At 36.0% G+C, this 27,793-nt stretch overlaps 6 protein-coding genes and 2 non-coding genes across 8 annotated transcripts; 6 read left to right on the top strand and 2 right to left on the bottom strand.

The window, feature by feature from the left end:
* Positions 1 to 1,826: 1,826 nt before the first annotated feature.
* LOC106396548 (peptidyl-prolyl cis-trans isomerase CYP18-2) lies at positions 1,827 to 3,328 on the top strand. The gene is made up of 5 exons (XM_048754622.1): positions 1,827 to 1,985; positions 2,123 to 2,218; positions 2,300 to 2,361; positions 2,780 to 2,913; positions 3,021 to 3,328. The coding sequence occupies exons 1-5, from the start codon at positions 1,914 to 1,916 to the stop codon at positions 3,149 to 3,151; spliced, it is 495 nt and encodes a 164-aa protein (XP_048610579.1). The 5' UTR covers positions 1,827 to 1,913; the 3' UTR covers positions 3,152 to 3,328.
* Positions 3,329 to 3,558: 230 nt separating this feature from the next.
* Positions 3,559 to 3,632, top strand: TRNAN-GUU. The gene has a single exon. It is a non-coding gene; the product is annotated as a tRNA-Asn (tRNA).
* A 261-nt stretch (positions 3,633 to 3,893) lies between these two features.
* TRNAL-UAG lies at positions 3,894 to 3,973 on the top strand. Its single transcript has one exon. It is a non-coding gene; the product is annotated as a tRNA-Leu (tRNA).
* Positions 3,974 to 4,073: 100 nt separating this feature from the next.
* LOC106396547 (40S ribosomal protein S14-2) lies at positions 4,074 to 5,452 on the top strand. The gene is made up of 5 exons (XM_013836963.3): positions 4,074 to 4,230; positions 4,428 to 4,547; positions 4,644 to 4,689; positions 4,876 to 5,091; positions 5,181 to 5,452. The coding sequence occupies exons 1-5, from the start codon at positions 4,228 to 4,230 to the stop codon at positions 5,246 to 5,248; spliced, it is 453 nt and encodes a 150-aa protein (XP_013692417.1). The 5' UTR covers positions 4,074 to 4,227; the 3' UTR covers positions 5,249 to 5,452.
* Positions 5,453 to 6,392: 940 nt separating this feature from the next.
* Positions 6,393 to 7,564, top strand: LOC106396497 (ubiquitin-60S ribosomal protein L40). The gene is made up of 5 exons (XM_013836899.3): positions 6,393 to 6,619; positions 6,687 to 6,773; positions 6,865 to 6,967; positions 7,249 to 7,315; positions 7,413 to 7,564. Exons 1-5 carry the CDS (start codon positions 6,517 to 6,519, stop codon positions 7,437 to 7,439), a joined length of 387 nt encoding a protein of 128 aa, XP_013692353.1. The 5' UTR covers positions 6,393 to 6,516; the 3' UTR covers positions 7,440 to 7,564.
* A 6,572-nt stretch (positions 7,565 to 14,136) lies between these two features.
* Positions 14,137 to 19,804, bottom strand: LOC106396498 (kinesin-like protein KIN-5C). The gene is made up of 22 exons (XM_013836900.3): positions 19,553 to 19,804; positions 19,284 to 19,413; positions 18,739 to 18,897; positions 18,306 to 18,655; positions 18,088 to 18,226; positions 17,884 to 17,981; positions 17,623 to 17,779; positions 17,440 to 17,509; positions 17,214 to 17,290; positions 17,028 to 17,081; positions 16,864 to 16,944; positions 16,672 to 16,783; positions 16,514 to 16,600; positions 16,258 to 16,433; positions 15,991 to 16,152; positions 15,805 to 15,912; positions 15,558 to 15,716; positions 15,394 to 15,477; positions 15,114 to 15,319; positions 14,822 to 15,033; positions 14,584 to 14,735; positions 14,137 to 14,497 (listed from the first exon to the last, which is right to left on the bottom strand). The coding sequence occupies exons 1-22, from the start codon at positions 19,609 to 19,611 to the stop codon at positions 14,300 to 14,302; spliced, it is 3,030 nt and encodes a 1,009-aa protein (XP_013692354.1). The 5' UTR covers positions 19,612 to 19,804; the 3' UTR covers positions 14,137 to 14,299.
* Positions 19,805 to 21,076: 1,272 nt separating this feature from the next.
* LOC106392702 lies at positions 21,077 to 22,063 on the top strand. The gene has a single exon (XM_013833502.2). It carries the CDS (start codon positions 21,077 to 21,079, stop codon positions 22,061 to 22,063), a length of 987 nt encoding a protein of 328 aa, XP_013688956.2.
* Positions 22,064 to 26,461: 4,398 nt separating this feature from the next.
* On the bottom strand, positions 26,462 to 27,727 carry LOC106396499 (auxin-induced protein 15A-like). The gene has a single exon (XM_013836901.3). The coding sequence runs from the start codon at positions 27,267 to 27,269 to the stop codon at positions 26,877 to 26,879; it is 393 nt and encodes a 130-aa protein (XP_013692355.1). The 5' UTR covers positions 27,270 to 27,727; the 3' UTR covers positions 26,462 to 26,876.
* Positions 27,728 to 27,793: the final 66 nt, after the last annotated feature.

Raw genomic sequence — 27,793 nt, 5'->3', positions numbered from 1 at the left:
TAGTTATTAATATTATATGTCCCTAGCGAATATATACAATCGATTGTGGACCTATTTTTTTCCAATTGAATGTAAAGCTGCCACGTAAAGTAATTTGGCATCTTAATTGATTGACAACTCAGCAAAGTTATTTTTTAATTATTACAAATTTAAGGTTACATCTTTTCAAATATTCGTCAATTAATATATAGGAGCTTTTAGACCAAAAATTCTCTAGAACAAACTGAAGAAGGACCCCCCAACCATTCATGCAAACAGACATAGTTACGACCCTTTAAACAATATCATAGTACATATTATAAAGTTTTTTTATCAAGTGACTGAATTTTTTCTGGTTAAACCACGTTTGCTACATATACAATATAATTAATAAAGTTGATATGAGAAAATCAGGAAGATTAACTGAAACTTGTGTAGCGTAGTTCTATTACAGTGGTGAATGTTCTTATTAATCAAGGTAAATAATATTAACTGACGATAATGTTCCTGTCAATAATTTTTGTAAGTGATGTAGGTCTGTTTATTTTCGTACATAATGCATAGAAAATTACATGCTCTATTTTCTACGTACATACTTGAAGTAAAATGAGAACATTTGATAGTTATCCCCTATAAAATGTATTCATAGACGTTATTAAATAGTTATGCTTACATGATAAGAAAAACATATACAATAAATAATACTGATTGATTACACTATGGTTTGACATAGCATAGGCGCACATGACGTTTTTTTTTAGACTATGTATATGTGACTGCCAAAAATTGTATTTGGCTAGGGAGTTAATTTATAAACTATGCTATTCTTAATGTATTATAATTCTGCCACGTCAGATTTTAGAAGACTTAAACAACTGCCACATAGGATGGAGTCTTTTTTTAATTTTTACAAAATTCAAGTTATAACTTTTTTAAAGATCCTTAATTAATATATAAAGGATTATATAGCTTATCAGCCGATAAGGATCACCTTATAAAATCATAATTTAAATTTGATATTTTTTTCATTTTAGTGTTCCCAGTTATCTACTTTTGGGTAACTAAGTAAGTTTTTGGATGGTTTTATTTAGAGAAAATGACTAGGATAGCACTAAAAAAGTTTTTGTCACAAATATAGTTTTTAAGAATAAAAATGATCAAAATAGCACTAATTGTTTTATCAAAAGAGATAAATATACACTTATACTCCAATGGTAAATTAATTTAGACATTAGAGTTTAGAGTTAAGGGGTGGGTTTAGGATTTAGGGTTTAGGGTTTAGGGTTTAGAGTTAAGGGGTAGAGTTTAGGATTTAGGGTTTAGGGTTTAGAGTTTAGGGTTTAGAGTTTAGATTTTAGGATTTAGAGTTGGGGATAAGATTTCAAATTTTGAAAAATAAAAAAAAATTAAATTTTTCAAAAGATAAAATGATATTTTGGTCATTTTAGTTTTTGAAGGCTATTTTTGTGACATAAACTTAGAAATGTGCTATTTTGGAGATTTGCCCTTCTATTTATATATATATATATATATATTCGAAGTAATTTATTAAAAAGGTGTGAGTTATTTTGAACAAAACTTGTCATATTTTATTTAAAAAAATATGCTAGAGATTTCACAAGAAAATACCATCATTTGTACGAAAATATTTTAATAAATTTTCATTTTCAAACAAACTGAAACACAAATAAAAACTAGCTAATTTTTTAATTGCATACATTTTGATCCGTTTTCTCTCATGGCATCATCATTTTGTGGCATTGTGAGATATACACACAATGGACTTGCGCTAGGCCCAACTGTTTTGAAAATCTCGGGTCGACCCATGACTGAGAAAGAATCAGATCCGACCCGATAAGGACTTTACTAGAGTAAACGTCTTATGACTCTCTCACTAGGTTCCTCACGAGTCGCTGCTCTCTCTCTCCGAAAAAATGACGGCGAGACCTGAAGGAAGTCCACCGGAGGTTACACTTGAAACCTCCATGGGTCCGTTCACCGTCGAGGTTTCTCTCTCTCTCTCTCTTAATTGCATTTTTATTAGGTTTCTCACTGTTACCGCACGATCTTGAGATCTAGATTTAGGGTTTTAGAAGGGGGTTTAGGGTTTACAGTGATTTGATTTTTGTAAGTTTGATCTCAGATGTATTACAAACACTCCCCGAGAACTTGCCGGAACTTCGTGGAGCTATCAAGGAGAGGTTACTATGACAACGTTCTCTTTCACAGGATCATCAAGGTCTGATTTTTATTTTCCTAATCTGATTTTTTCGTTGTACTGAGATCGCTTTGATGATGAAAGTTTGTGATTTTGTTTCAGGATTTCATCGTGCAAGGTGGAGATCCTACTGGAACTGGAAGGGGTGGCCAATCCATTTACGGGTACATTCTCTCAATCTCTTTCTTTGTTCAATGCTGGTTGATTCCATGGATATATAGCAAACGAATTGGGATCAGAATATGGCTAAGCTCCGATGAAGGTTTTATAGTGAAATTAGCTCTATTAGGGTTTTAATTGAGGTTATATTCAGTGTGAACAGATTTAAATAAGTTTTTTTTTTCGTCTAGACTTGCATAGATTTTGAATGTGGGCAAAAACGTTATTCATAACTTCTGAACATGTTATATATAGTCGACTAAGGTTCTAGATATCTCAACAATCCTCAGTTTACTCTATTGATTTGATTCTCCGCTTTACTTGTTTTGCGTCTGCTGATGTGTGTTTAGAGGCTTAGAAACAAAAAGCTACTACTTTATTGGTTTAGAGATAATGGGTCTTTTGCCACTGTTCTTGTGATAGTTCCAAGTTTGAGGACGAGATAAAGCCTGAGTTGAAGCACACAGGAGCTGGGATTTTGTCAATGGCAAACGCTGGTCCCAACACCAACGGGAGTCAGTTCTTCATCACTTTAGCTCCGGCACCGTCCTTGGATGGTAACACACATCCATCTCTCGAAAACACTGGTCTAATTTGATATGATGTTTTGAGTATCATATGAAGAGAATTGTCACTTAATTGTGTTCTTCTGTTCATCTTCCAGGAAAGCACACGATATTTGGCAGAGTCTGCCGTGGTATGGAGGTGATCAAGAGGCTCGGTAGTGTCCAAACCGATAACACCGACAGGCCAATCCATGAAGTGAAGATTCTGAGGACCAAAGTGGTTGATTAGAAGCAGCATTACTAAACGATGATGACATGAAGAATTGTAACTCTGTACTGATCCTTGCTACTACTATGGAAATGGTTTTCTTCCTGACCAATAAAAAGTTTCAAGCTTGATTTAATTCAGTTCACCATCTCTGTTTTTGTAATATGGATCGTTTCTAGCAAAAATCATCTTTTCCTAGTTTCTCTATACCGTGTGGGATTTGATTTCATCATACATTTGCACAAATAAATGAATATTGACTTTACAACGGGCCTTTCAAATTGAAAGGCCATTTGTAGCAAATGTTTTCCCTAGGAAGAAGATGGTGTTTCTCTGGGCACCATTAAGCTTGCGAAAGAGAGAATGATTATATTGAGATTCGAAACTCTCCTTTTTAAATCACAATGTTGAATCATTGAACGTTCAAAGCTGGAATAGCTCAGTTGGTTAGAGCGTGTGGCTGTTAACCACAAGGTCGGAGGTTCGACCCCTCCTTCTAGCGAATGTGAATATATGATTGTTATTCTTATGTAATCTTTTTGTTTGGCAACAGTGGGCGAATGTGCAACTCTTCCTCTAAAGGTAATTTGTGCTTCTGTTTTCGATTGATATAATTTCAACAATTTTGGGCTAAGATCAGTTGAATTGTTGATTATGAAAAGTTTAAAACAAATTATCAAAACGGATACCCTGTCAAATTCAAAACACATCAGCATTTCGTACACTAAGCGCTAAATATATTTAAGTACATACATGAACAAAAGACAGTTTGGCCGAGTGGTCTAAGGCGCCAGATTTAGGCTCTGGTCCGCAAGGGTGTGGGTTCAAATCCCACAGCTGTCAAATAACTTTTTTGTTTCTTCAAATTAATGATACGACGTCGTTAATCAAGGCATCAACAAATGAATATTAAGTATATTATTCAGCCCAATACTAATGAAACACAGCCCAAAACGAATATCGAAACCCTAAACGAAAGAGCTCACTCACAAACCCTAATTATAAAAATCAATTTTCATTTTTATCATGCACTCTCTTCCTCTAAGCCAAGGCGGAAACTACAGAAGGAAGAAGTGACCTTGCTGTGATCTTTAACAATGGTAAGCTCCGTCTTTACAAAGCTTCCACATTTCTCAATTTATCTCAGATTTTGATTATACATCGTTATCTGAGCGTTGAATTGTTTAAGCATTAGATTTGCTTTGATCTTTATTATATTCATAATCAAGCTCAATCTGAGATGGTGAATTGATCGAATAAGAGTAATGAAAGTTTTAAGTGTTATTGCTGTGTATAGTCGAGAAGAAAGACGAGAGAGCCCAAGGAGGAGACAGTGACACTTGGACCAGCTGTTCGCGATGGAGAGCAAGTCTTCGGTGTTGTCCACATCTTCGCTTCCTTCAACGACACTTTCATTGTATTGTTTTTTTTTTCTCACCAATTTATTTATTATATCTATAGAAGTATATGGGAAGGTTACTTACATTGTGTGACTCTGATACATTTTTTGCAGCACGTTACTGATTTGTCTGGACGTGAAACCCTTGTCCGTATCACTGGTAAGCATCTATTCATTGAAAACACATATGTTGTTGCTGCTTCTGATGTTATTGTCCGTGTGCTGTTTTTAGATGTAGTGTGTTACTTTAATCTTACTACCTCTATTGAGTATTTGTTTTTAGTACCCTTAGGACACACAACTAGTGAACTAAATTGGGTAATGTATTTTTTATTTGCTTGGTTAGGTGGAATGAAGGTGAAAGCTGATAGGGATGAGTCCTCACCTTACGCTGCTATGCTTGCTGCGCAAGATGTTGCTCAGCGATGCAAGGAGCTTGGAATCACCGCAATGCACGTGAAGCTCCGTGCCACTGGTGGAAACAAGACCAAGACACCTGGTCCCGGTGCTCAGTCCGCTCTCAGAGCTCTTGCCCGTTCCGGCATGAAAATTGGCCGCATTGGTAAGTTGCATTGCCATAAGCTAATCTTAAGTAAAACTTTGCTTTTAATGAGCATTTCTAAGCATTGTATCTTGTTGTTGTTGTTGTAGAGGATGTGACTCCGATCCCAACGGACAGTACCCGCCGAAAGGGTGGTCGAAGAGGAAGGAGGCTCTGAGTTTTCTATGGCTATTTAAGCACTCATGCGTTTAGAACAATGTTTCTTTGAGTTTTGTGAACGAGTTTCGGATTGAATGCTTTTTTGTTAAATTGAACAACATATATCTACTGCCATTAGTCTATGTCCTTTGTGAATGACTTCATTGGTGTTATCATTATCGTCAAAAGTCGCTTATACAAGTTTGCAGCATTTTTATTTTGAGATCTGTGGTGTTGTTATTTCAGTTTGATGAATTAAATCGTTGCTCTTCTATCATATTTTTCCTTCGGACAATAAGCCAGAAAACTAGAATATATATCTTCCCCTGATTTTTTTTCTTTTGGTAATAATCTTTGTGAAATAATGGGTTCGACTGCTAGAGACTGTGATTTGAATTAGAATATAGGTTGGAAGTTTCAATTTCTATTGTTGTATAATATTAACTGTATTCTGATCCGCGTGTCCGCACAAATGTATTTTTTTTTAAAATATGATACTATTTGTTTTTTATGTCACTATTTAGGATTGGACAAAAAAACTCGAATTCGAAGAATCGAACCGATCCTAATTTAAATAAGTAGTACCAAATTTGAACCGAAATTGATTAAATATCCGAACCAATCCGAATAATATTAATAACTTTCAAAACACTAAATATAAAATTATAGAAAAGTTGATTTTCAAATTTAATATGTTTTCCATTTTAACTTATGAGTTGTAGGTTTAAATTATTTTTTTTTTAAAACACGATTCATAAAGTGACTGTAAAAATAAAAAGAGCTGTGTGGAACAGTGGAAGGTACTCAAACTACATACCAATCACCCCCAATACATAAAGAACATCAACAGTTTTCTCTTTATCATATTACAAAGGGAAAGATTCATAGGCGTAGACGTAGTTACTTTCAAATTCAATATCAAGGTGAGTAAAGTTGATGTTTACAGTTTACTTTTAGACGTTCATTATAGAGAACTCTTCTTACATGCTCCATTCATCTCGATATGTATGCAGAGCTGGGCTTTAGATTAATGTCCAAAAAGCAAAAGATTTCGGCAAAAGTTGAGAAAAATAATCAAATGTTGTTGTGGGTTACACGAGTCGCTCAATCATAGTTTGACATTTCACATTTATAAAGGGACGTCGAAATGTACATAAGTTTGTGGGCTTAAGAATCGAGAGCCCAGCCCATATAAAAAACCCTAGAAATGGAGGAGGGGACTTTAAATATTCTTCTTCTCCCCTCTTTGTAACTTTTTCTGAGACTTGCGGCGGAGAAGAAGAAGATATGCAGATATTCGTGAAGACGCTGACGGGCAAGACCATCACCCTCGAGGTGGAGAGCAGTGACACCATCGACAATGTCAAGGCCAAGATCCAGGACAAAGAAGGTAACACCCAGCTCCGTCTTGTTAAAGTTGTGAACTTGTGATCTAATCTGTTTTTGCTCTGTTTCAGGGATCCCTCCGGATCAGCAGAGGTTGATCTTCGCTGGAAAACAGCTTGAAGACGGCCGCACCTTGGCTGACTACAACATCCAGAAAGGTTTAAAAACGATTCTTTTAATCTCTCTCTCTCTCGAAAATGAAAATGAAATTGATTTTAATTGAGTGCTCTGTTTTTGGATTGTAAACAGAGTCGACTCTGCATCTTGTCCTGAGGCTTAGGGGAGGTATCATCGAGCCGTCTTTAATGGCTTTGGCTCGCAAGTATAATCAAGACAAGATGATCTGCCGCAAGTAAGCTTTTCTTCTTTGTTTCCGAACGTGATTGGTGAATCTAGTTTAGTATTAGAGTAATGGTTAGAGTTTCTATATCATCTCATTGTCTATGTGTTACTTGTGTTGGTGTCGAACCATGAATTGTAATTTGAGAAGCGTTAACACCAATTATAATTAACACTATGTTATTATTTTTAATCTATATACAATACTGGTATTGTGGATGAAGTGTGTGTTTTCTTCTATGTGATGTGAGTGTCTTTTGTGTCTCATGTTTAGTAATATAATTTGATTTTTAGGTGTTACGCTCGTCTGCACCCAAGGGCTGTCAACTGCAGGAAGAAGAAGTGTGGCCACAGCAACCAGGTTTTGCCTCTCTCTCTCTCTTTTCATTTTTGTTACTTTATAGAGTTTTAATTGTGTGATGAGTTAATTAATTTATGATTTCTGAATCTTTTTGCAGTTGAGGCCGAAGAAGAAGATCAAGTGATCTGTTTTGTTTTATCACAACAAACTTATTTATCTGTGTGTGTTTTTTTCTTTCAAAGACATCTCAAGTGTTTTGACACAAACTCGTTTCAGTGGATTTTAATCCTACAAGATTTTCGTTAGTAATCTGAATTCTCTTTGGCTTTTTTTTTTTCTTTACAAATTCCAGCTTTTTATCTTCTTATTTAATTTGCCAATAGTTGAGTTAGTTGACTTAGAACAAGCTTTAAATGCAAATACAAAATAGATAGTCATGATTGATGATTCACATCCATTATCACTAACTGCCCCGCAAACACGAGGCCAAAAGTATAATGAGAGTAAAACTAATCCCAAAACGAAACTTGATCCAATTCCTTGCAAAAGAAAAATAAATGATAGAACCAGTCAACCAAACACCAAACAGAATCAAAGAAGAGGAAATAGATGCTCATGCAGTAATAACTCATCGGTAAGAAGAAAGCGGCAAAGCTTAAAACTTCAAAAACATGAAGAAGACAGAGCCATGCTAGACCCACAACCCAGCCAAAACCGAGAAAGAAGCTGGTATATATAACCCAATTATGTACATCTACGTAACAGAAGCTACGACACAACTACTTTGAAGAGACCAACTCCAAAGAACAAGGCCACTCAACAAACCTGATAACGACTACAAGACCACCAGAAGAACACTGAAGACAAGGATCAATGGAAAAACAAACGCCTTGGACTTCCACACTACAACTTGACGGCGAAATTGGTAAGCCCAAACCGCTTGAGAGAACCTTCACCTCACGAACCCAAAGACCAAGAGAGATTTCATCACTACCAACCATCGCAACAACAGAACCAAAGCTGCAATCACCAAGTCCACAAGAAGACTCATCAACCAAATGAGAGGATTGAAACGAACAATTGACAATTATTTCTTAAAGTATATAGTTTGTTTTTTTTTTCTTTTTGTTTTTTTTTTGTAAACAAACGTTTGATTTTAGATCCATGTAATTGGTTTCGGAAATAAACTAATTCATTTTTAAAATAAACTAAGAGAAGGTTGGTGGAAATTGGATTTGTATATAGTTGGTCCGATTTTAAATGTTGAGAAATTTGTTAAATAGAAAAAAAAAAAATTTAAATATCCTATAACATAATTTTAAGAATATAAATGATGTGTATTCATTCTTAAGAATCTTGTTTATGAGTTAAATTTTTCAGAACACAACTCTCAATAACACTAATTTTAATCAATATATAAAAATCAATAAAATTCAATTTTTTAACAAAGAATTTGTATGAAATTTAGAACCATCAATCCAGTAGCACTAGTTTTATTAAGAATGTAAAAATCTATAAACCAATAACAAAATAGTCTAAATACTTTAACCATCATTATAAAATTAACTTCCACCAACATCTCTTAATTGGTTTTGGGAATAATTATTTTTTTAAGGATCTATGTAATTGATTTTTTTTTTTGAAATATACTTTTGTTTTTGATGTAGATCATTTAATAATTTTTTGGAATTAAACTTCTTGTTTAAATTAAAAGATTTAAAGAATCACACATTTGTTTTTATGCTAGACATAACACATAAGTACTCACATTCTCTATTGTTCCCTATAAAAATCATCAATTAGAATTTTTCACCATAAACATTAGTTTTTTTATTAGATCGTCTATGATTAGTGATTTACGTTTTTCTCAACCCTATATCTGTTTGATTATTGATGTTTTTATAATGTTTAGTTTAATTTGAGTTAGTACATGTTATAGATTTAAACTATCTGACATTCACATAAATGTCTTACTTCAACTACTAACTACAAAAATGTTACATTAATGTAAAAATTGGATCTTTAAATGAAAATGATCATTAAATGTGTCATTACTATGTTTATAGTTGACCATATGAACATATCTTGTGCACGTTCAAACTTTTATTTATCAAATATTATGTATTATACTATTATAGTTTAATTTTTGTTATTTCGGTATAACATGTAAACTAAATTTGGAATGCAAGTGTGCATTGGGTTTTTTTGTCTCATAGTTTAAAATTTCATATCTTTGCCTTGACTTCTATCTTGTAAGCACATCACAATGTACTTCTATCTTGTAAGCACATCACAATGCAACCAAGTCTCTGAAATCCTTGTGTATTATTCCTTTGGAGTGTAATCAATGAATTCTAAGTTATCTTAAATAAAATTTTTATTTGCTTCTTCAATTATCCTAAATGGTAGTTTTTAGAGTTTATAACACATATAGGCAGTTGTTGAGTTTTTATTACATGAAAGAGCAGTTGGTTAAAGTCGTCTTTGTCCTTAATAAAGGCAAACCAGGCATGGACATATTTTTAATAGAACATTTGTTTCTGGTTAATCTGGTTCGGGAGTTTAAAATTCAAAACCGTTGGAAGCTGATTGGTGGATTCCTTGGGCATAGTGTTGTTTGGTTTATTATCTGAGTTTGGGCCCGGAAAAAGGTAAAACTGTAATATTTGTTTCAATTTCTCCCTATCTGTAAACCTAATTTTACCTTTCACAGACGGTTTTGCCGACGACGAGCGACGGAGTAAATCGACGGAGAGCAAAAGCGATGCCAATTAGCTGTAAGCGCTGTGGCAAGACATAGACGACGGTGAGTCCTTTTTTTCTCCAATAAAAGCAAGAACGGAGACCTGAGAAGCCGACGAACGGAGAAGCCGATGAAGAAGATTTTTGGACGGAGAAGACGATGTCGTCTCGAAAGCGGAGAGCTTCAAGGGGCGATGCTAAAGGTTAGATACTTTCCTTCATCCCAGTTTCATCGATTTGGATTGAGGATTGAGGATTAGAGTTTCGATTTCTGGGTTTTGATTTTTCGAGTTTGGTAAGAGCCTCGACGTGAGGTGTTAGGGTTTCGATTTGGGGGCGCGGTTCTAGATCTATGCAAAACTCCCATTAGGGTTTTAATTTGTAGATTAGGTTTTCATTTAGGGGTGTGGTTCTAGATTTCCAAGTTCTCTAAGTTTTTTTTTCTGGTTTTTGTTTGTTTTACAGAGATGGCGCAAACTGAAGAGGGAGTAAAAGGTCGAAGCTTGTTGCTAGTTTTGGTGTTTTGACAAAATTGTGGTCGGATGTACACCAACACGTGTGTACATATGAACAACCAGGATTTTATACATGTGTACACGCGTGTATATGTACATAATAAGTAATGTTGATATGAGTATTCTTGTTGATAGGTTGGCATGTATATGTTGTGTTTGTTGGTGTAGGAGCCGGTGCATATGAATAATATCCATGTGTACACCGATGTAATGATATTCACATGTACACAAAAATGTAAAATTTCCAAGAATATGGCAATACCGATCTACTCCATTGCAAATTCAATTTTATTTTTTATTCGAATACTTTCTACATTGAGAACCATTTAAAACATTATTATAAACTGGATCACATATTTCATTGATGGGGTGGATTTATATTGTTTAAACCAATCATCTGTATAGTGAGTGAAATAAGTGTACACAAAGGAATGTGTACATATGGACATTAGAAAGAGTGTGTACATATGGACAATCGAGAGAGTGTGTACATATGGACATTAGAGATCGAGAACTCGTGGATTGCAATATAGTCATAAATGTGTATTTGTATGACTTCAAAAATTTGATTGCTTTATGTTAGATAGTTCTATGTAGTATCAGTAGATGTATTTTGTGTTGGATGAATGGACTGGAACTTTGTGAGAACAATACTCACGTGTACACATGAGAACAATATCCACGTGTATACCTAAATACAATATCCACATGTACATGATATCCATATGTACACACAATTCACATAAACAAAAGATGATATCCATATGTACGCAATCATCATAACTAGTTCAGTTCATGTAATGTTGTCTTGACTCAGTTTGAAATGACCGTAGAAGTACAAGACAAATCCATGGTGGATAAGCATGACCGGCGGTGTGGAGATTCCGGTTACAAGTTCCTTTGTGTTAGGCGGCCAATAACTCAAAACCACCAGAGGTGCCGCAGCCGTGACGGTGAAGAACTTGTTGACGACATTGTTTTGTAATTCAAGCAAGGACATATCTGGGAAAACGAGAATAATTTGTGACATGTTTTCCTTGTCCATTGCGAAATTCCAACGAGAGTCACCGGAACTCCATTCGCCGACAATGAATCGAGAGAGATGGTTGAAGGTTGGGATTATCGGATTTATGAGGACAAAAAAGTCAGCCGATAAAGATGATGATGTGTTAAAAAGATAAGATGAATCAGGACCATTCATATCAAAGTTACAATAGTAGATCCAATGGTCATAAAATAAGACAAATACAAATTTTGTTAAAGTGTAGTATTATAATTAATATTGTCTGTCAGATAGGAGAGAAGATGTGTGGCTGAGGTTAATTCCCGCTTATTCTCTAGTTATGTCAATAAGTTTTAGAGTTACAGTTAGTGTATTTTAGTTAGGATTCAATAGGTTGTTGTAAGAAAGTGTGTGTGTAGCAATAAGTGACTTATTATAATATAAAAAGATAAAAAGTGACCCTGAGTGTAATTGTTTCTAGTTTTTAACACTAACAATCCTGAGATGTTATTTTTCTTTTTTGAAATACAACCCGACCCCTACCAATTTGATCTAGATGTTTCATGTCTACAATATTGTATTTTAATTTGAAACAAGTACGAACATCACATATGTTTTGAATTATACCATGATCACGATCATCTTGAACTATACCACTGACATGATCACCTACAAAATTTTCATTTATTCATTATGAGACATTAATTATGGGTTTCCTCCATAAAGCTGTATGTTTCTCTGATTAATTTGTCGGCCATTTAAGGTGAATATATTTGGGTTTTAGGTTTCTCTTCTCCACTGCTATTTATATTTGATCATTGTTGTTCTTACAATATTTACTTAAATTTTATTCGGTATAGGTTATGGATTGAGACCATTTGACATTCACATGGACTCATGTCTTGTTTCATGATAAACTACAAAAATGTTACATTAATGTAAAAATCTTTAAATGAAAAGAATCGTTAAGTTAGTTACTAGTCCACCAAGTAAACATACTTGGTACACTTTCAAATTCTTATTAATGCAAATATTATATATTACTTCTGTTTTTATTTGTAAGTAGTTTTAGTTAAAAGTGTGAATATTAAAAAAAAATAGCATTTAATACATAAATTAAACCAATAATAAAAAGGTATGAATTATTTGATTGGTCACGCAACATGTAATAAATGTAAAAAGTGTTTTGGATCATGTAAACATCTTACATTGCGAAACAAATATTTTTTGCTAAAACTACTTACGTATCAAAACAGAGGGAGTATCATATTATTATAGATTAAATCTTCTTGTATTTTGGTATAACGTGTAAACTAAATTATGTTCTTGATGAAAAAAAAAATTGTGAATTTAAGATCTCGAAAAATTAGACTAATTATGATAAGTTTAATAATTTAATAATTTAACCAGGGGCGAAACTAGGATTTATTATGACCGGGTGCAAAATAACATATAAAAATAGTGTAAGGCGATTGAGCTCGGGTTCATTGGAAACTATGGGAGCATCATTACCAAATTAGCCACTTACCTCGTACTCGTACTTTTTAAAAGTAAAATATTAAATGTTTTAAATAGACTGCACGTGCACCCTTAGTCATCAACCTAACTTCGCCCCTGAATTTAACTTGTGTAGAGTTTACAATTTTCTATTATTAAAAAATTGATGAGCTGTTGCATATTTATTTTCTGTTAACCAAAGATGGTGAGAACACAAGATGTTGACAAAAATTAAATTTACTTGCATGTATCGAACAACTGGATAAAAATCAAGAATCTGCATGTATCGAACAACTGGATAAAAATCAAGAATCTAACATGTCAGGTTAAAACCAGACCGCACAAATACATAACGAACCTAATATGTCCAAAAAGTGAAGCAAAGAACCTTGGATTACTTTGAAGTTATTGCATTGAACTTACTTCCGACACAAAACTTAAATTTCCGGTATGATTCAAAATCATTGTTGTCATAAATCCGGTTTACCTTCAATCCAGAGACACTTTTTTTTTTTTGAGAAATAAAACCAGAGACACTTCCACAACTATTTTTGCTAGTTATGATGATTCCAATTGCTATAGTTGTGAAACGTACATCACCCACATAAGCTTTGTTTAAATGAGCCTGCAGTACTATCACCAAGTCTCGTGTTGCTTCTAGTTATGCATTGTTGATGGTTCCACTTTCTAGATGAATGACCAAAATCACTACCAGTATCATAAGATGTTATTTTAAGCTTTATAAGCTTACAAACGAGATTGCTCAGTTATAAAACTTTGTAAAACTAGCACGATCAAAAAGATGTTCATAATTACACTCTCAAATGGTTATAGAGGATTCTATCGGAATCTCCTCTGCTCATGATATCCAGAAAATTTTATGGTATTGTGAGAAAGATGACTCTTTCAAGTGGCACAATGACTTGGATTTCACAAATGCTACTTGATTTCCCACTGAAAATGTTCATCGTTGGGATTTGAAAGCATCTTCTTGTTTGAGTCATATATAGAAAGTGATCAAATGGTAAACAAGACGAGCAAAAAGGGTCGAAGATTCTGCATTTTGTTGATGCTTTAGAACAACCCTTTTTGAGATCTTAGACTGCTGTAAGTAACCCCACAACTGAAACAAGAAGCATATATTTCAATGTGTCAAAAGACATAAGAATCTGACTCTTTTTTGATTTGTTGATCCCACACTTTCACAAACGTGCACACAGATAATATAGTTATACAGACACTGCTTTCAAAAACTAAACGAGCATAAAATGGAACAGAGGTGGTTCCCTAGTTGACTTGTGACAGAGGCGACCGTGTTAGCTGTTGCGGTTTTGATTCTTTGGCCGCAAAGGATTCATAAGAGTTGTTTTCGCGGAATGCCTCAACCAATGACTCCACTGGCTTTGCTCGTAGTGACTCAATAGTGGCTTTGGTTGGGACCTCCGGTTCACTCTTACACGGAGTTGTCCCTGTGGGCTCATACTCCTGTGTGATTAACCAAACCGGAGCTTGTGAATAAGAATATTCTAAAAGTGAAGCCAATAACGTTATTAGCATAAGAAACAACTTACCATGTATCTTTGTTGAAAAGTTTCTTGAGCTTTATCCTCAATGCATCTGGCTTGGCAACAATGATCCTGTTGGAAACTTTCAAGAGATTTTTCATGTGTCTTGACATTGTCCAATATTTGTGATACAGACACTTTCTCGTCCTCCGACATGCCTGAAAGATCGAAAGGATATTAATTATAGACCAAAGAGATATCTTTTAACCAGAGGAACAGTCATGTGTAAGAAAAGAGAACTCACGATCAATTTGCTGGATTATCTCATCGCTGTTTTTGGCTACATCTTTCTCAGCCGCAGTCCTTGCAGAATCCACTTCGGTGTCGTGCTCCTCGTTATTATCACAAGCACACTTAACAAGTGAAGAGACATCTGCGACTTGCTTACTGTTCATCACCTTTAATGATTCATGAGTCGTCTTGCAGTGCTTAAAAGCTGATTCCGCATGACCCACACTAACGCATAGAAAAATAAAAATGGTTCATATACACTAACTGGAAAATTGTAACTGCCAAAAACATAGCAATGATCTTACGATTGCTGAAGCAGTAACTCCATTCGACAATGCTTTGCAGCCGAGAAATCAGCACCTTCTTTGGCGTCATTCTCAGCTTGCATGGAAAATGTCTCCCATTTTCTTTTTGCGTCTTTAGCTAGATTGTTTACGGCTGAGACGTGTTCATCCAAGAAAGTTTTGTTGGAAGAGACGGCATCTTTGAAGTTATGGAGTCTTGAATCCACCTGCCAGGAAGAAAGACAAATAAAGTTTTATGTATAATGAAGTGGAAGACAAAAAGAGACAAGAAACAACGAACCAATTCGTGTTGGCGACGAACGTGACTTGAGACCAGGTTAGTTAGATCCGCTATAAGTTTCTCTGTATCAGATTTTGACTGAGCCTGCACAGCACACGCCAGTTATAGATGGGAACAAGTACACATGTTAAACACGAAACTTGTAGAGAAGTAAATATAATTACCTCGTAAGTCTTCTGGAAATCGATAATGCTGCTTATTTGACTATCATTTGCCTCTGCAGCACGATTCTCAGCATCTTTAGTCTCTTGCATAAGCTTCTGAAAGAACGTACTTGTGTATTCAGACATCTCCTGTGTTTGCTCCATTGTTGTGTGGAACTTCTGCGTGATAGGAAAACAATCCAGCTTTTGTAATTTTCAAGGCCGATGTATAAGTTAACAAATTGTTGTTATATCTCCGAGAACTAACCTGTCTCAGTTCCCTCGCAAAGAGAGCCATTTCTCCCTGGTGGGACGTCAGAGCATTCTGAAGTTCATCAAATAACGAAGATGTTGTCTCACTTCCTGAAGCAAGAAACTGAAATCCACAAGACAACTACATTTAGAACAAGCCATAGTAACTAGAAGAAAAGGAGAGAAATTAACAAAGGCATGCCTCATCAATGGAACATGCACTTGAAGTCGTCAATGCCGAAACTTCCTCAAGACAAGCATTCGAGTTTGCCTTGTGCAAGCGGACTACATTCTGCAATTCCTCCAAGTGAGAACTATATATATCCCTAGACGCTCGAACCTTCTTTTTCATTTCGAGTATGGCCTGGAAAAACAAATTTACAAATACTGTTACAAAGCCCTTGAAAAGATAATAAAGACAAGAAACTGCTCATTGATTTTTAGAAAACCAAAGAATAACAGTTGATACCTTGTTGTGTGCCTCTAAACGAGATTGGGACAGTTTGTTAACACCCTGAAGGTGTGCGTTTTGCTGGGACAGACATGAAGCAACCATATTGAACAAACTCGAAATTTGTTCAGAAAGTTCTGCTTGATAATTGTCTACCACTTTTCTGTTATCCGCACTGAGCTTATCCTCTCTACCTGCACATCACCAAATATATATTAACAATTCTTATAATATTGCTGATGGAAAGGACAGCCAGAATAGTAAAAACACATACCAATTTTTTGGTGTAATGAAGCATTTTCTTTAGTAGCCTTCTCCAAGTTGGATTGTAAAGTACAAGCTTGTTGAACCAGTACATTTTCTGGCAAAATGCATAAGCATGTTAGAGAAAACTTTTCAAGAACTTGATCAAAGTAATGATTTATAAAGTACCAGATTGTTTCTGCTCTGAAATGATGAAATCTTTCTCCTTCATGGCATATTGAGATTTCTGCAATTCCTCGTTTGTGGAAGCAAGCATTTTGCTCGTTTGGCTCAAGTTTTTCTAGACAGCACAATAAAAGTCTTAAGAGTATGTTGAGATAGTTATAAATAACATCTCCCATCAAAAGGAAGTAAACAAACCTCGGTGTTATCAAGTCTGCTAGTCAGATCAGAGCACTCCCGCACTTGACCAGTGTACTTGTCTTGCAACTCCTCAAGTTTCTGGTCAGAAAAGTATGTAAATAATCAAATTTCCAATGTAAAACGTAAGCAACAATTGATCTATTGAGTAAGAAGAAACAAACCTTTTGATAATTCTCTATCTGACCACTCATCTGCTCAATCTGTTCAGCCATTGCCTACAAGAAGAGCAAAAAAGATTACATTAATAGACGAGTAAGAAGGTGATGAGGTTACCATTTCCTTTTCATAGATTGTGTTACTTCATTCTATGAAAAGTTGAGGAACAATTAGGCTCAGAAACTGAGTACCTTTCTTTCACTCTCCTCTTGATAGTATCTCTCTTTTGGCATATAAACACCATTTTTCTCACGGGAAGCATAGACCTCTATAAAGATAAGCAAAGAAAACATATGAGTAATAGACAAGCAGGGGAGTCAGAGCAGAAGACTTTGTAGCGAATAAATTTATTGAGCTAAGTTACAGTCACCCCATCCAATTATTTCTATCCACGGCTACAGTGAGAATGCGTCTTACCCGCCTTTAGTCGTTCTATTTCACCATAAAGGTCCTTTATCAAAGTAGATTTCATCATTTTCTGATTAACCTGCAACAGCGAAATATAGAAGGGTGCGAAGATGAGTTCTGGTTTTTCAAAGGTTGGCCTAAATGGAAACAAGAAAATAAAAATGAGGCTTGAAATTGATGAATGAAAAATACCTCTGGTTTGTTCCTAATATGCTTTGCCCTGTGTGCATAATCTAGAGTACTTAAGGTTTCCTCGAGACAGTGAACAGCAGGTGAAACTGTGGCTATTATACAAGTCTTCGTTCTCCCACCAAGTGAATCACGTAGTAAGCGGGTGAGCTTGCTATCCCTAAAATTCAATGCAAGATATAATTACAGGATTCAGCATAGCTTAAAAGACTGCTACATGATCACTGACATAAAGCAAAAAAACCCCAGAAAACGAGTTTAAACCTGTAAGGAATGTGTCCAAGATGTTCTACCAAAGCACTGATAACTCTCCCTAATGTAAGAAGACTTTTGTTAATTTCACCAGCTTCTCGAGCGCGGCCCTATATAGAGAAAGTCTATTGAGTGAATCCGACGTATAAACAGACATGAAATCTAGAAATTGAGAGGAAACGCTCCAACTCAATTGAACAGTAAGAGACTACTTACATCCCTAGCACCAGAACGTGATATATTTTCTGATCCTGCCAAGTCAACCAAGTTCAGCTTGCCACACTTGATTAACTCTTCACCTTCTGGAGTAGCTTCTTTGATATGTATCGTTATTGAGAAGAGAGAATGTGACCGACTGAAAGCAAAGAATTCCGTTATGTAAGAGAGACCTTGACATCAAAAATGCAACAGAAGACAAACATCAAAGACCTTACCTTGATTGTTTATTCAAGAATGTTTCAGCAGTTCGCCGTTTAGAGGAACCTCTCTCGAGCAAAGTGAAGATTTCATTGGCACTCGTCACGATTTCCTCTTCCAATCCTCTAACAAGAACACCACCTTTGCCATCCTCCATGAGAGGTAAGGGTTTCTTTTGTTTATCCTCGGAAACAACTCTGGATATATCTTCAGGAGCGAGCAGATCGGTAATCTCTTCATTGTAGAGTTCCAAAAACGTGACTTTAACACTGTACTCAGCTTGCTGACCCTCAAGCGTATCAAAGATTTGCTTCACAGCTCTAGGGATAACACCTGCTTCTGCTGGAAGACCTCCACTAGGCCCGCCCTGTGCCAATTAAAATGGAGGTAAAACAGCTTAGCCAAGATTAGGAAAACACTACCAGCAAAACTTATAAAGCAAACACATACCTTGGACCTTCTACACTCTCCTTCCATTGTGTATGTTTTCCCTGTACCAGTCTGGCCATACGCAAATATCGTACAGTTAAAACCTTCAAGTACTTCGTTCACGATGGGAACAACGGCCTGGTCATACAAATCCTTCTGCTGTGCCGATGGTCCAAACACCTGCGCTCAACATATAAAACACACATTCAGCATGTAGATAATCACTAAAGTCCATCAACATTCACATGATTAAAGTAGTTCTACTTTACAAAAGCAAAAAACTTCACACCTTTCTCTATACTGTAAAACACACCAAAGTACACTTAAGTCTCTCCTAAAACGCACAGTGATGAGATCCAAGCATACACTTTAACTAGCTACACACACTCAAACAAACTTCACTGGACTGAAAACAAAGAGCATCATCAACCATCTGAATTTAAGTTGTAAAGACTCTCTCCACTAAAAAAAGAATACCCTAAATAAAGCTCAGATTCAGACAGTATCAGCACTTCACATGTTATTAAGGAGCCTCCAGAATCAGAAAATCCCATTTTTTTGGGTACCTTATCGAAAGTGAAAACTCTATCAATATGCTTCCCAGCGATGTTCTGAGAGACGGCAACTTCTCTCTGCAAATCGTTACAAGTGAGAACCTGAGGAGCATTGTTCCTCAACTCATCATCGCTAAATGGCCTGTCAAACAAAAAACGGCAATACAGTGTGATTCAACACAGTAGCGAAAACCCCCCCAAAAGCTAATTTCAATCAGAAAAGTGCGATTAGACCCAAAAATAGCTAAACCCTAAAATCAATTTCGAGAAATTGAATATACCTGCATCGGAGAAGGACTTGAACGTTAACGCCTTTCTCTTTGTCGTGACGGCCTGACATTTTTAAGCGGCGGACGGACGGTGAATCCAGAGATACTGATTTCAAATCTGATTCGACTCCGGGGAAGATCTCTCTTTCTGTCTCCGGCGACGGGATCTTAGAGGAGATAGAGAGAGAGAGAGAGCGTTGGTGGTGGATTTGAGATTTGAATTATTTGAAGACGCGCTCCTCTTTTTGAAATTTAATTAAATTTCATACTACCGAAAATTACCATATTGCGTTTTTTATATCATGGCCCTCCCAAAATCGAGGTCCACAAGTTATTAATCAGCCCATTTAAGGCCCAAACGGCTATTACATGGGAGTTCAGTGTTACTACAAGATATTTAGAAGTAATCAAGATGTGGCCTATGATGTTGCTTGCTATCTTAGGAACAATTACAAAGAAGAAAGTGATATATGTTATGAAAGCAGCAGAAAATATAAAAAGATGTGGGGTCCGCTACATTATTTGTACAATGAAATCCTACTTTTTAACTTCTATATAAACGATTTATTCGATCGTTTATAATACACACCGAAAACACTTCTCTTCTCCTTAATAAGAAATTCTCTTTCTGTATCAGTGTTATTATTTCTACGGGTATAAAATTTCGCTCTTATTTAAATTCTTGTGATACAATAAATTTCTATTCTTTTTATAACACGTTATCAGCACGATCACTCTGCGATTCGGTAAAATTTATTTGTATCATTTATACCCTGTTATAATGGTCGGTATACCGCCTCTACTATTACTTATATCATGTTATAATGGCCGGAATACCGCCTATATTATTTACTAGTAATTTAATTTATTTATTGGTCGGCCGAACCGCCTTATATCATGTTTATTATTTATTGGTCGGCCGAGCCGCCTTATATCCTGTTTATTATTAATTGGTCGGCCGAGCCGCCGTATAATTTATTTATTACTCTGCATTGACCGGCTGAACCGTCACATGATTTATTGTCATAACATAAATATTTCATTGCCATAATTCTTTACTTTTATTAATTTTTATGAAATTTTATATATTTGATTGACTGTTTAATACAATATTTTCAGACTGATTTTTGGTGCACTCGATTTAACACCAACGGTCACAAGGAAAATTTTCAAAAATTTCCCCTTTCTCCAACGGTCATGAACAGTGATTTTCATCTATAAATACAACTCATTTTCACTCCATTTTCTCATCCAAAACATTTCATCTTCTCTCAAATATTTCCAAATCGCTCTTCTCCGATTTTTCATTTCAAGAAAGATGATTCGCGCACTTTTGTTTTTATGTGCCATTTTTATTTGTGTTTCTATTTATGGTTTATTCGTTGGAGAATTTACTCCGAGTGAATTTAAGATGAATATCGGTTTAATTTTCTTTACATCGCTTCTCCTTGTAATTGCTTGCATGATTAATGTAAACGGTTCCTTTTAATATTAATAATATTCTAATAATTTTTATTTTGTGTCTTAGAAATACAAATGGAAAACGTAGAGAAGCTCCAATTTTCAGCTTTAGACATCACTGGTACCAACTACATTTCATGGGTTACAAATGTTGAACTTCATCTTGAATCTCTTGGTCTATCCCAGACCGTTAAAGAGAATAATACTTCAACGCCTCAAGAAAATGCTAAATCGGTGATCTTCCTTAGAAGACACCTTGATGAAAGTATTATTTATGACTATGCCAACATGAGAGACCCTAAAGAGCTATGGAAGTCTCTGAAAGATCGTTTTGATCATCAGAAAGACATAACACTTCCACTTGCTCGGGATGAATGGCAGAGTCTGAGATTCCAAGATTTCGACAGAGTGATGAATTACAATTCTGTTGTGTTAGGAATTGTGGCCAAATTGAGATACTGTGGTGAAACGATCACCGAATCTCAAATGCTTGAGAAGACATACACCACATTCCACAAGAGCCACATCACCCTGCAACAACAGTACAGGTTGCGGGGATATACCAAGTTTTCAGAATTGATTGTAGCTCTTCTCATAGCAGAAAAAAACAACGAGCTTCTGATCAAGAATCACATGACCCGTCCAACTGGTTCTAAACCGTTTCCTGAAGCAAACACATTAGATGCGAAGAAACCACTAAAGGAAAATAATACCTTTCGGGCTCGCGGTCGCGGTCGTCAAAACTACCGTGGACGACGACGAAAGTACAATCCAAAAGACAGGAAGTCATTCCAGTGGGTCCGCTCTGAACAAACCCCTAAGGGAAAAGAACACCAAGGAAATACCTCCCAGAAGCGAGAAGAAGCTTGTTTCAGATGCGGTACTAAGGGACACTGGTCTCGTTTATGTCGTACCCCTGCACACCTTTGCGCTCTATACAAGGAGTCCGTCAAAGGGAAAGAAAAAGAAGTAAACTTTGCGGAACACTCTCAGGGAACAACGCATCTCGATGCGTCTGACTTTGTGAATGATTTCGAAGAGGCCGCTATCACGGAAGCTTAAGTGCCCATCATGTGACTCTTGAAATTCCACAATTATACCATAAATAATTATTGTTTGTGGAAGATTAATGTATAATTATTGTGTGTTTTTCACCTTCTTATGTATAATTATTGTGTGTTTAATGTTTCCTAATGATGTATAATATTTTATGAATAATATTATCTTATGTTTGTCTCAGAAATGGACATTACAAATGGAACATCAACCAAGATCAATACTAAAGATATTTGTATACCAGATAGTGGAACAACGCACACTATTCTGAAACACAGAAAATATTTTTCTGAACTAAAGCCGACAAATATCACTGTTAACACAATATCGGGTCCTGCAGACTTGATTGAAGGGATTGGTAAAGCCCATTTCACATTACCTAATGGGACAGAATTCTCGATAAACAATGCACTATTTTCTCCAAATTCTAAAAGGAATTTGTTGAGTTTTAAAGACATATATCTTCTAGGATTTGATACTCAGTCTGCAACTGAGGATGGGAAGAAGTATATGTATATTACTCTTGAGAAATCGGGAAAACAAAAGGTATTGGAAAAACTACCAAAACTCTCTTCTGGTCTGCATCATACATATATAAGTGCCCTTGAATCACATTTGGTGATTAAGGAAAATTCTCATGATTTTACACTATGGCATGATCGTCTTGGTCATTCAGGCACTACAATGATGCGAAAAATCATCGAGAACTCACATGGTCATTCACTGAAACCCCAAGAAGTTTATCAAGAGAATAAAATGACATGTATTGCGTGTTTTCTTGGAAAATTGATTATAAGACCATCGCCAACCAAAATAGAGAAGGAGTTACCAAGGTTCCTTGAACGAATTCAAGGCGATATTTGTGGACCTATACATCCACCTTGTGGACCATTCTATTATTTTATGGTAATGATCGACGTGTCGAGTAGATGGTCACATATTTGTCTATTGTCCTCTCGGAATTTAGCATTTGCGAAATTTTTATCTCAGATAATCAAACTAAGAGCTCAGTTTCCTGATTATCCGATAAAGAGAGTTAGACTGGACAACGCTGGTGAATTTACCTCTCAAGCATTCAATGATTATTGTATGGTAACTGGAATTGATGTTGAACACCATGTCGCTCATGTTCATACACAAAATGGTTTGGCTGAATCATTAATTAAACGTCTGCAACTTATTACGAGACCATTGATCATGAAATCTAAACTCCCAACTTCCGTGTGGAGACATGCTATTTTGCATGCAGAAGCACTGATTCGGGTGAGACCAAGTGCATATCACAAATACTCCCCAATACAGTTAGCATTTGGACGAGAACCAAATATTTCTCATTTAAGAATTTTTGGTTGTGCTGTATATGTGCCAATTGTACCTCCCCAACGTACAAAGATGGGACCCCAAAGGAGGTTAGGGATATATGTTGGTTATGACTCTCCATCAATTATACGATACCTAGAACCGCAAACTGGTGACATGTTTACGGCACAATTTGCCGATTGTCATTTCAACAAGAAAGAATTCCCAACTCTAGGGGGAGACAATAAGCAAATAGGAAAAGAAATCAAATGGAGTGTACCATCGTTATTACACCTTGATCCTCCTACGAAACAGTCAGAACTAGAAGTTCGACGTATCATGCATTTACAAAATATAGCAAATCAGCTACCTGATGCATTTGCTGATACCAAAATGGTAACTAAATCACATATATCCGCTGCAAATACTCATGCTCGTATTAAAATACCACAAAACGGTGGAACGGCAGTTGAGACACGTGAATCAGGAACACGTTTAAAGTGCGGTAGACCTATTGGTTCAAAGGATAAACTTCCTAGAAAACGTAAGGAATGTGAAAAGCATGATACTCCCAAAATAGGGGAAAATATTTTGGAAGAAGCGAATTGTGAATCTAACGACAATATAGAGCATCATGAATCTGAAGGAAATCACGAGATTTCTATCAATTACATCCATAATGGAAAGATATGGAAACGAAATGAGATGGATGATATTGATGACGTTTTCTCATACCTTTTAGCAAAGGAAATTAATGAAGAAAACGAAGATCCAGAACCAAAGTCTGTATATGAATGTCAAAAGAGACATGACTGGATAAAAATGGAAAGATGCGATTCAAGTCGAACTAGATTCGCTTAACAAACGAAATGTATTCGGACCTATTGTGCTCACACCCAAAGATGTAAAACCTGTTGGGTACAAATGGGTGTTTTTCCGAAAAAGAAATGAGAAAAACGAGATTACAAGATACAAAGCTCGTCTCATAGCCCAAGGTTTCTCTCAAAGGCCAGGAATTGATTATGAGGAAACTTATTCTCCTGTTATGGACGCAATCACATTTAGATTCCTGATGAGCCTAGCGGCCAATGAAAATTTAGAAATGCGTCTCATGGATGTCGTTACGGCATATTTATATGGATCATTAGATATTGATATCTATATGAGAATCCCAAATGGATTTAAAATGCGAGAAACGTTAAATTCCAAACCTAAAGAGTTATGTGCAATAAAATTGCAAAGATCATTATATGGGTTAAAACAATCTGGACGAATGTGGTATAATCGTCTCAGCGAACACTTAACAAAAGAAGGATACACGAATGATCCTATATGCCCTTGTGTTTTCATAAGGAAAACAACATCTGGATTTGTGATAATCGCTGTGTACGTTGATGATCTTAATATTATTGGAACTCAAAACGAAATCCCAAAGGCATCAAACTATCTGAAAGGAGAATTTGAGATGAAAGATCTCGGGCAGACAAAATATTGTCTAGGATTACAAATTGAGCATTCTCAAAAGGGTATATTTGTACACCAGTCTACATATACCAAACGAGTATTGAAACGCTTTAACATGGATAAAGCAACTCCTCTTAGAACCCCGATGGTCGTTAGATCACTTAAAGTTGAAAATGATCCGTTTCGACCATCTGAGGAGAATGAAGAAATACTTGGTCCTGAAACTCCATATTTAAGTGCAATTGGAGCTCTTATGTATCTTGCAAATTGTACTTGACCTGGCATATCTTTTGCCATTAATCTTTTAGCGAGATTCAGTTCGTCTCCTACGCGAAGACATTGGAATGAGATTAAACATGTCGTTCGTTACCTTCAAGGAACAACTGATTTAGGCTTGTTTTATCCTAAAAGTTCAAAAGGTCAAATGATTGGTTTTGCAGATGCAGGTTATTTGTCAGATCCACACAAAGCTCGATCCCAGACAGGATATGTTTTTACAATTGGAGGCACTGCCATATCTTGGCGTTCTCAGAAGCAGACATTTGTTGCTACTTCTTCAAATCACGCTGAGATCATTGCACTCCATGAAGCAAGTAGAGAATGTGTATGGCTAAGATCAATAAGCCGACATATCTGTTCAAGCAGTGGGATTGACGAAAATACGGAGCCAACTATTATATATGAAGATAACGCGGCATGTGTTGCTCAAACGAAGGAAGGATATATCAAAAGCGATAGAACCAAACATATACCTCCGAAGTTTTTCTCATACACGCAAGAGCTCGAGAAGAATAAGGAGATTGAAGTAAGATATGTTCGATCATTCGACAATGCAGCCGACCTCTTCACAAAATCACTACCTACCTCGGTATTCAGAAAACATGTCCACAACATTGGAATGCGCCATTAGAAGGATCTATGACTGCTCATTCGAGGGGAGCTTACGTAGTTGTACTCTTTTTACCTTACTATGGTTTTCCCATTGGATTTTCCTGGAAATGTTTTTAACGAGGCAACAAAGACATTAAGCGAGAATGGATAGTGACACCGGTCCCCAAGGGGGAGTGTTATGAAAGCAGCCGCTTTCGTTGAAAATATAAAAGGATGTGGGGCCCGCTGCACCATTTGCATAGTGAAATCATACTTTTTAACTTCTATATAAACGATCGATTCGATCGTTTATAATTCACACCAAAAACACTTCTCTTCTCCTTAATAAGAAATTCTCTTTCTGTATCAGTGTTATTATTTTTACGGGTATAAAATTTCGCTCTTATTTAAATTTTTGTGATACAATAAATTTATGTTCTTTTTATAACAATATATAGATTAATTGATTTGTTAGGGAGCTAGATTTGTTATCGCTACGAAATAATAGTGTGATTTTGCTTTTTTTTTTCAGGCAGTTCTTTGTCAATGTTGTCGACGTATCAAGCTAATGTAAATGTTTATAATGTGAAAAATAAACAAATTAAGGTACTAAGTGGAAGTCTTCTATTTAAGGCAATTTATTAGTTAATGCTGATTTAATGAAGACAATGCTAAGTCTAGAGACAGTTTCTCTTTATTATTTTTGTATTTTTAATTTTAAAAGGTTTGGTGAGAAACCACTAGTGTGATGTTTTCAAAGAGGACTGCGATTGCTCTCTCTCATTACCCTCTCAATGTCACAGATTTGCTCGCAGTCTCAGTCTGTCGATGTTTTTAGACAAGTTTCTGACTCAACTCACCAACATGTCTTCACACAAACATCCCAACATGTTCTGACCAAGCATTCTAAAAGGAAACCAAACAAATATGCCCAAAAAAAGAGATAATTATGTATTGATATATGAATACAATTATTTCCACGATAAAAAAATAATTCCACACCACGCAACGAAAGGGGTGTTGGATTAATGTATACAATCACAAATTTCACTATCAGTCCTATAAACGATTATATATTTTCCTAAAAAGACCTAAGCAATAATCTATTTTTTATATCAAAACGAAAACAAAATGATCAACAAGAACGTTAACGACGTCTTGGAAATGTTCTTTGGATTAATTAAAATCAAAGAAACTCCTCCACAAAATCTCCGAAATCGAAATTGCCGTGACAAGACTCGATGGCGTTAACGACATCTTGGAAGACAGAGAGGCTACAAGGAATAACCAACATAACCTTCTGCTGGAGACAGTGTAACTCGTCATGTGACTTGTTGAGGAGCATCCTGAAGAGAGGATGCTTCAAATAGCTCGTCGGCACTACCCGCCTCACGCGCTCTTCCCCTACGTACACCGCAAACGTTCCCGTAGGCGTCTTTGTTGCCGCCGGAGACGTGTCCTCCGTCTCACCCATCAGAAGAGACATGCTCTGAGTTGACTCGGAGCCGCCTTCTCTCGTGTTAATGCTCTTCACTTTCTTGGCTAGATTCTTGAACGAAGCTATTCTTTTTCCCAGCATTTTTTTTACATATATAAAACTTTTGTCCACGGAAGCTCTTAAGATATGTACAAGAGTTAAGATTGTGAAGATGAAGAAACTGGGAGAAGAAGATGGTTGGTGATTCTATATTAAGATTAGATTATCATATATATAAGAATATAGTAAAATGAGAACTGGCGAGTTATTGACTTTTATATTATTTTTATTTTCGATTATTTTTTTTTGTCTGTGTTGACTTCTAATAGTGGGGTGCATTTCTTTATTTTTTTGCTAACAGAATATCCTGGTCCCACCGAAGTGGTCCAGACTAGAGATCGAAGTGAGCATGGACGCTAACAGGGCGTCATCATGTGGTTCACCATGTAACGGTCTTTGGTCTCGGGTGCTGCAGCCCACATGTAAATTCCGCAGCAGCCAAGGCTCGAACCCAGAATCAGACACTCCAGCTGGAGCTTCAATGCCACTAGATCAAAGCAACTTGGTTGTGGGGTGCATTTCTTGGCGGAGAGAATTGCACTTTAAATATTATGATAATAAAAATG

Source organism: Brassica napus, chromosome C4 (genome assembly GCF_020379485.1).
Source record: "Brassica napus cultivar Da-Ae chromosome C4, Da-Ae, whole genome shotgun sequence".
NCBI classification, from domain to species: Eukaryota; Viridiplantae; Streptophyta; class Magnoliopsida; order Brassicales; family Brassicaceae; genus Brassica; species Brassica napus.
Note: the sequence above shows the minus strand (reverse complement) of the source record. Positions and strands in the feature narration are given on the sequence as shown.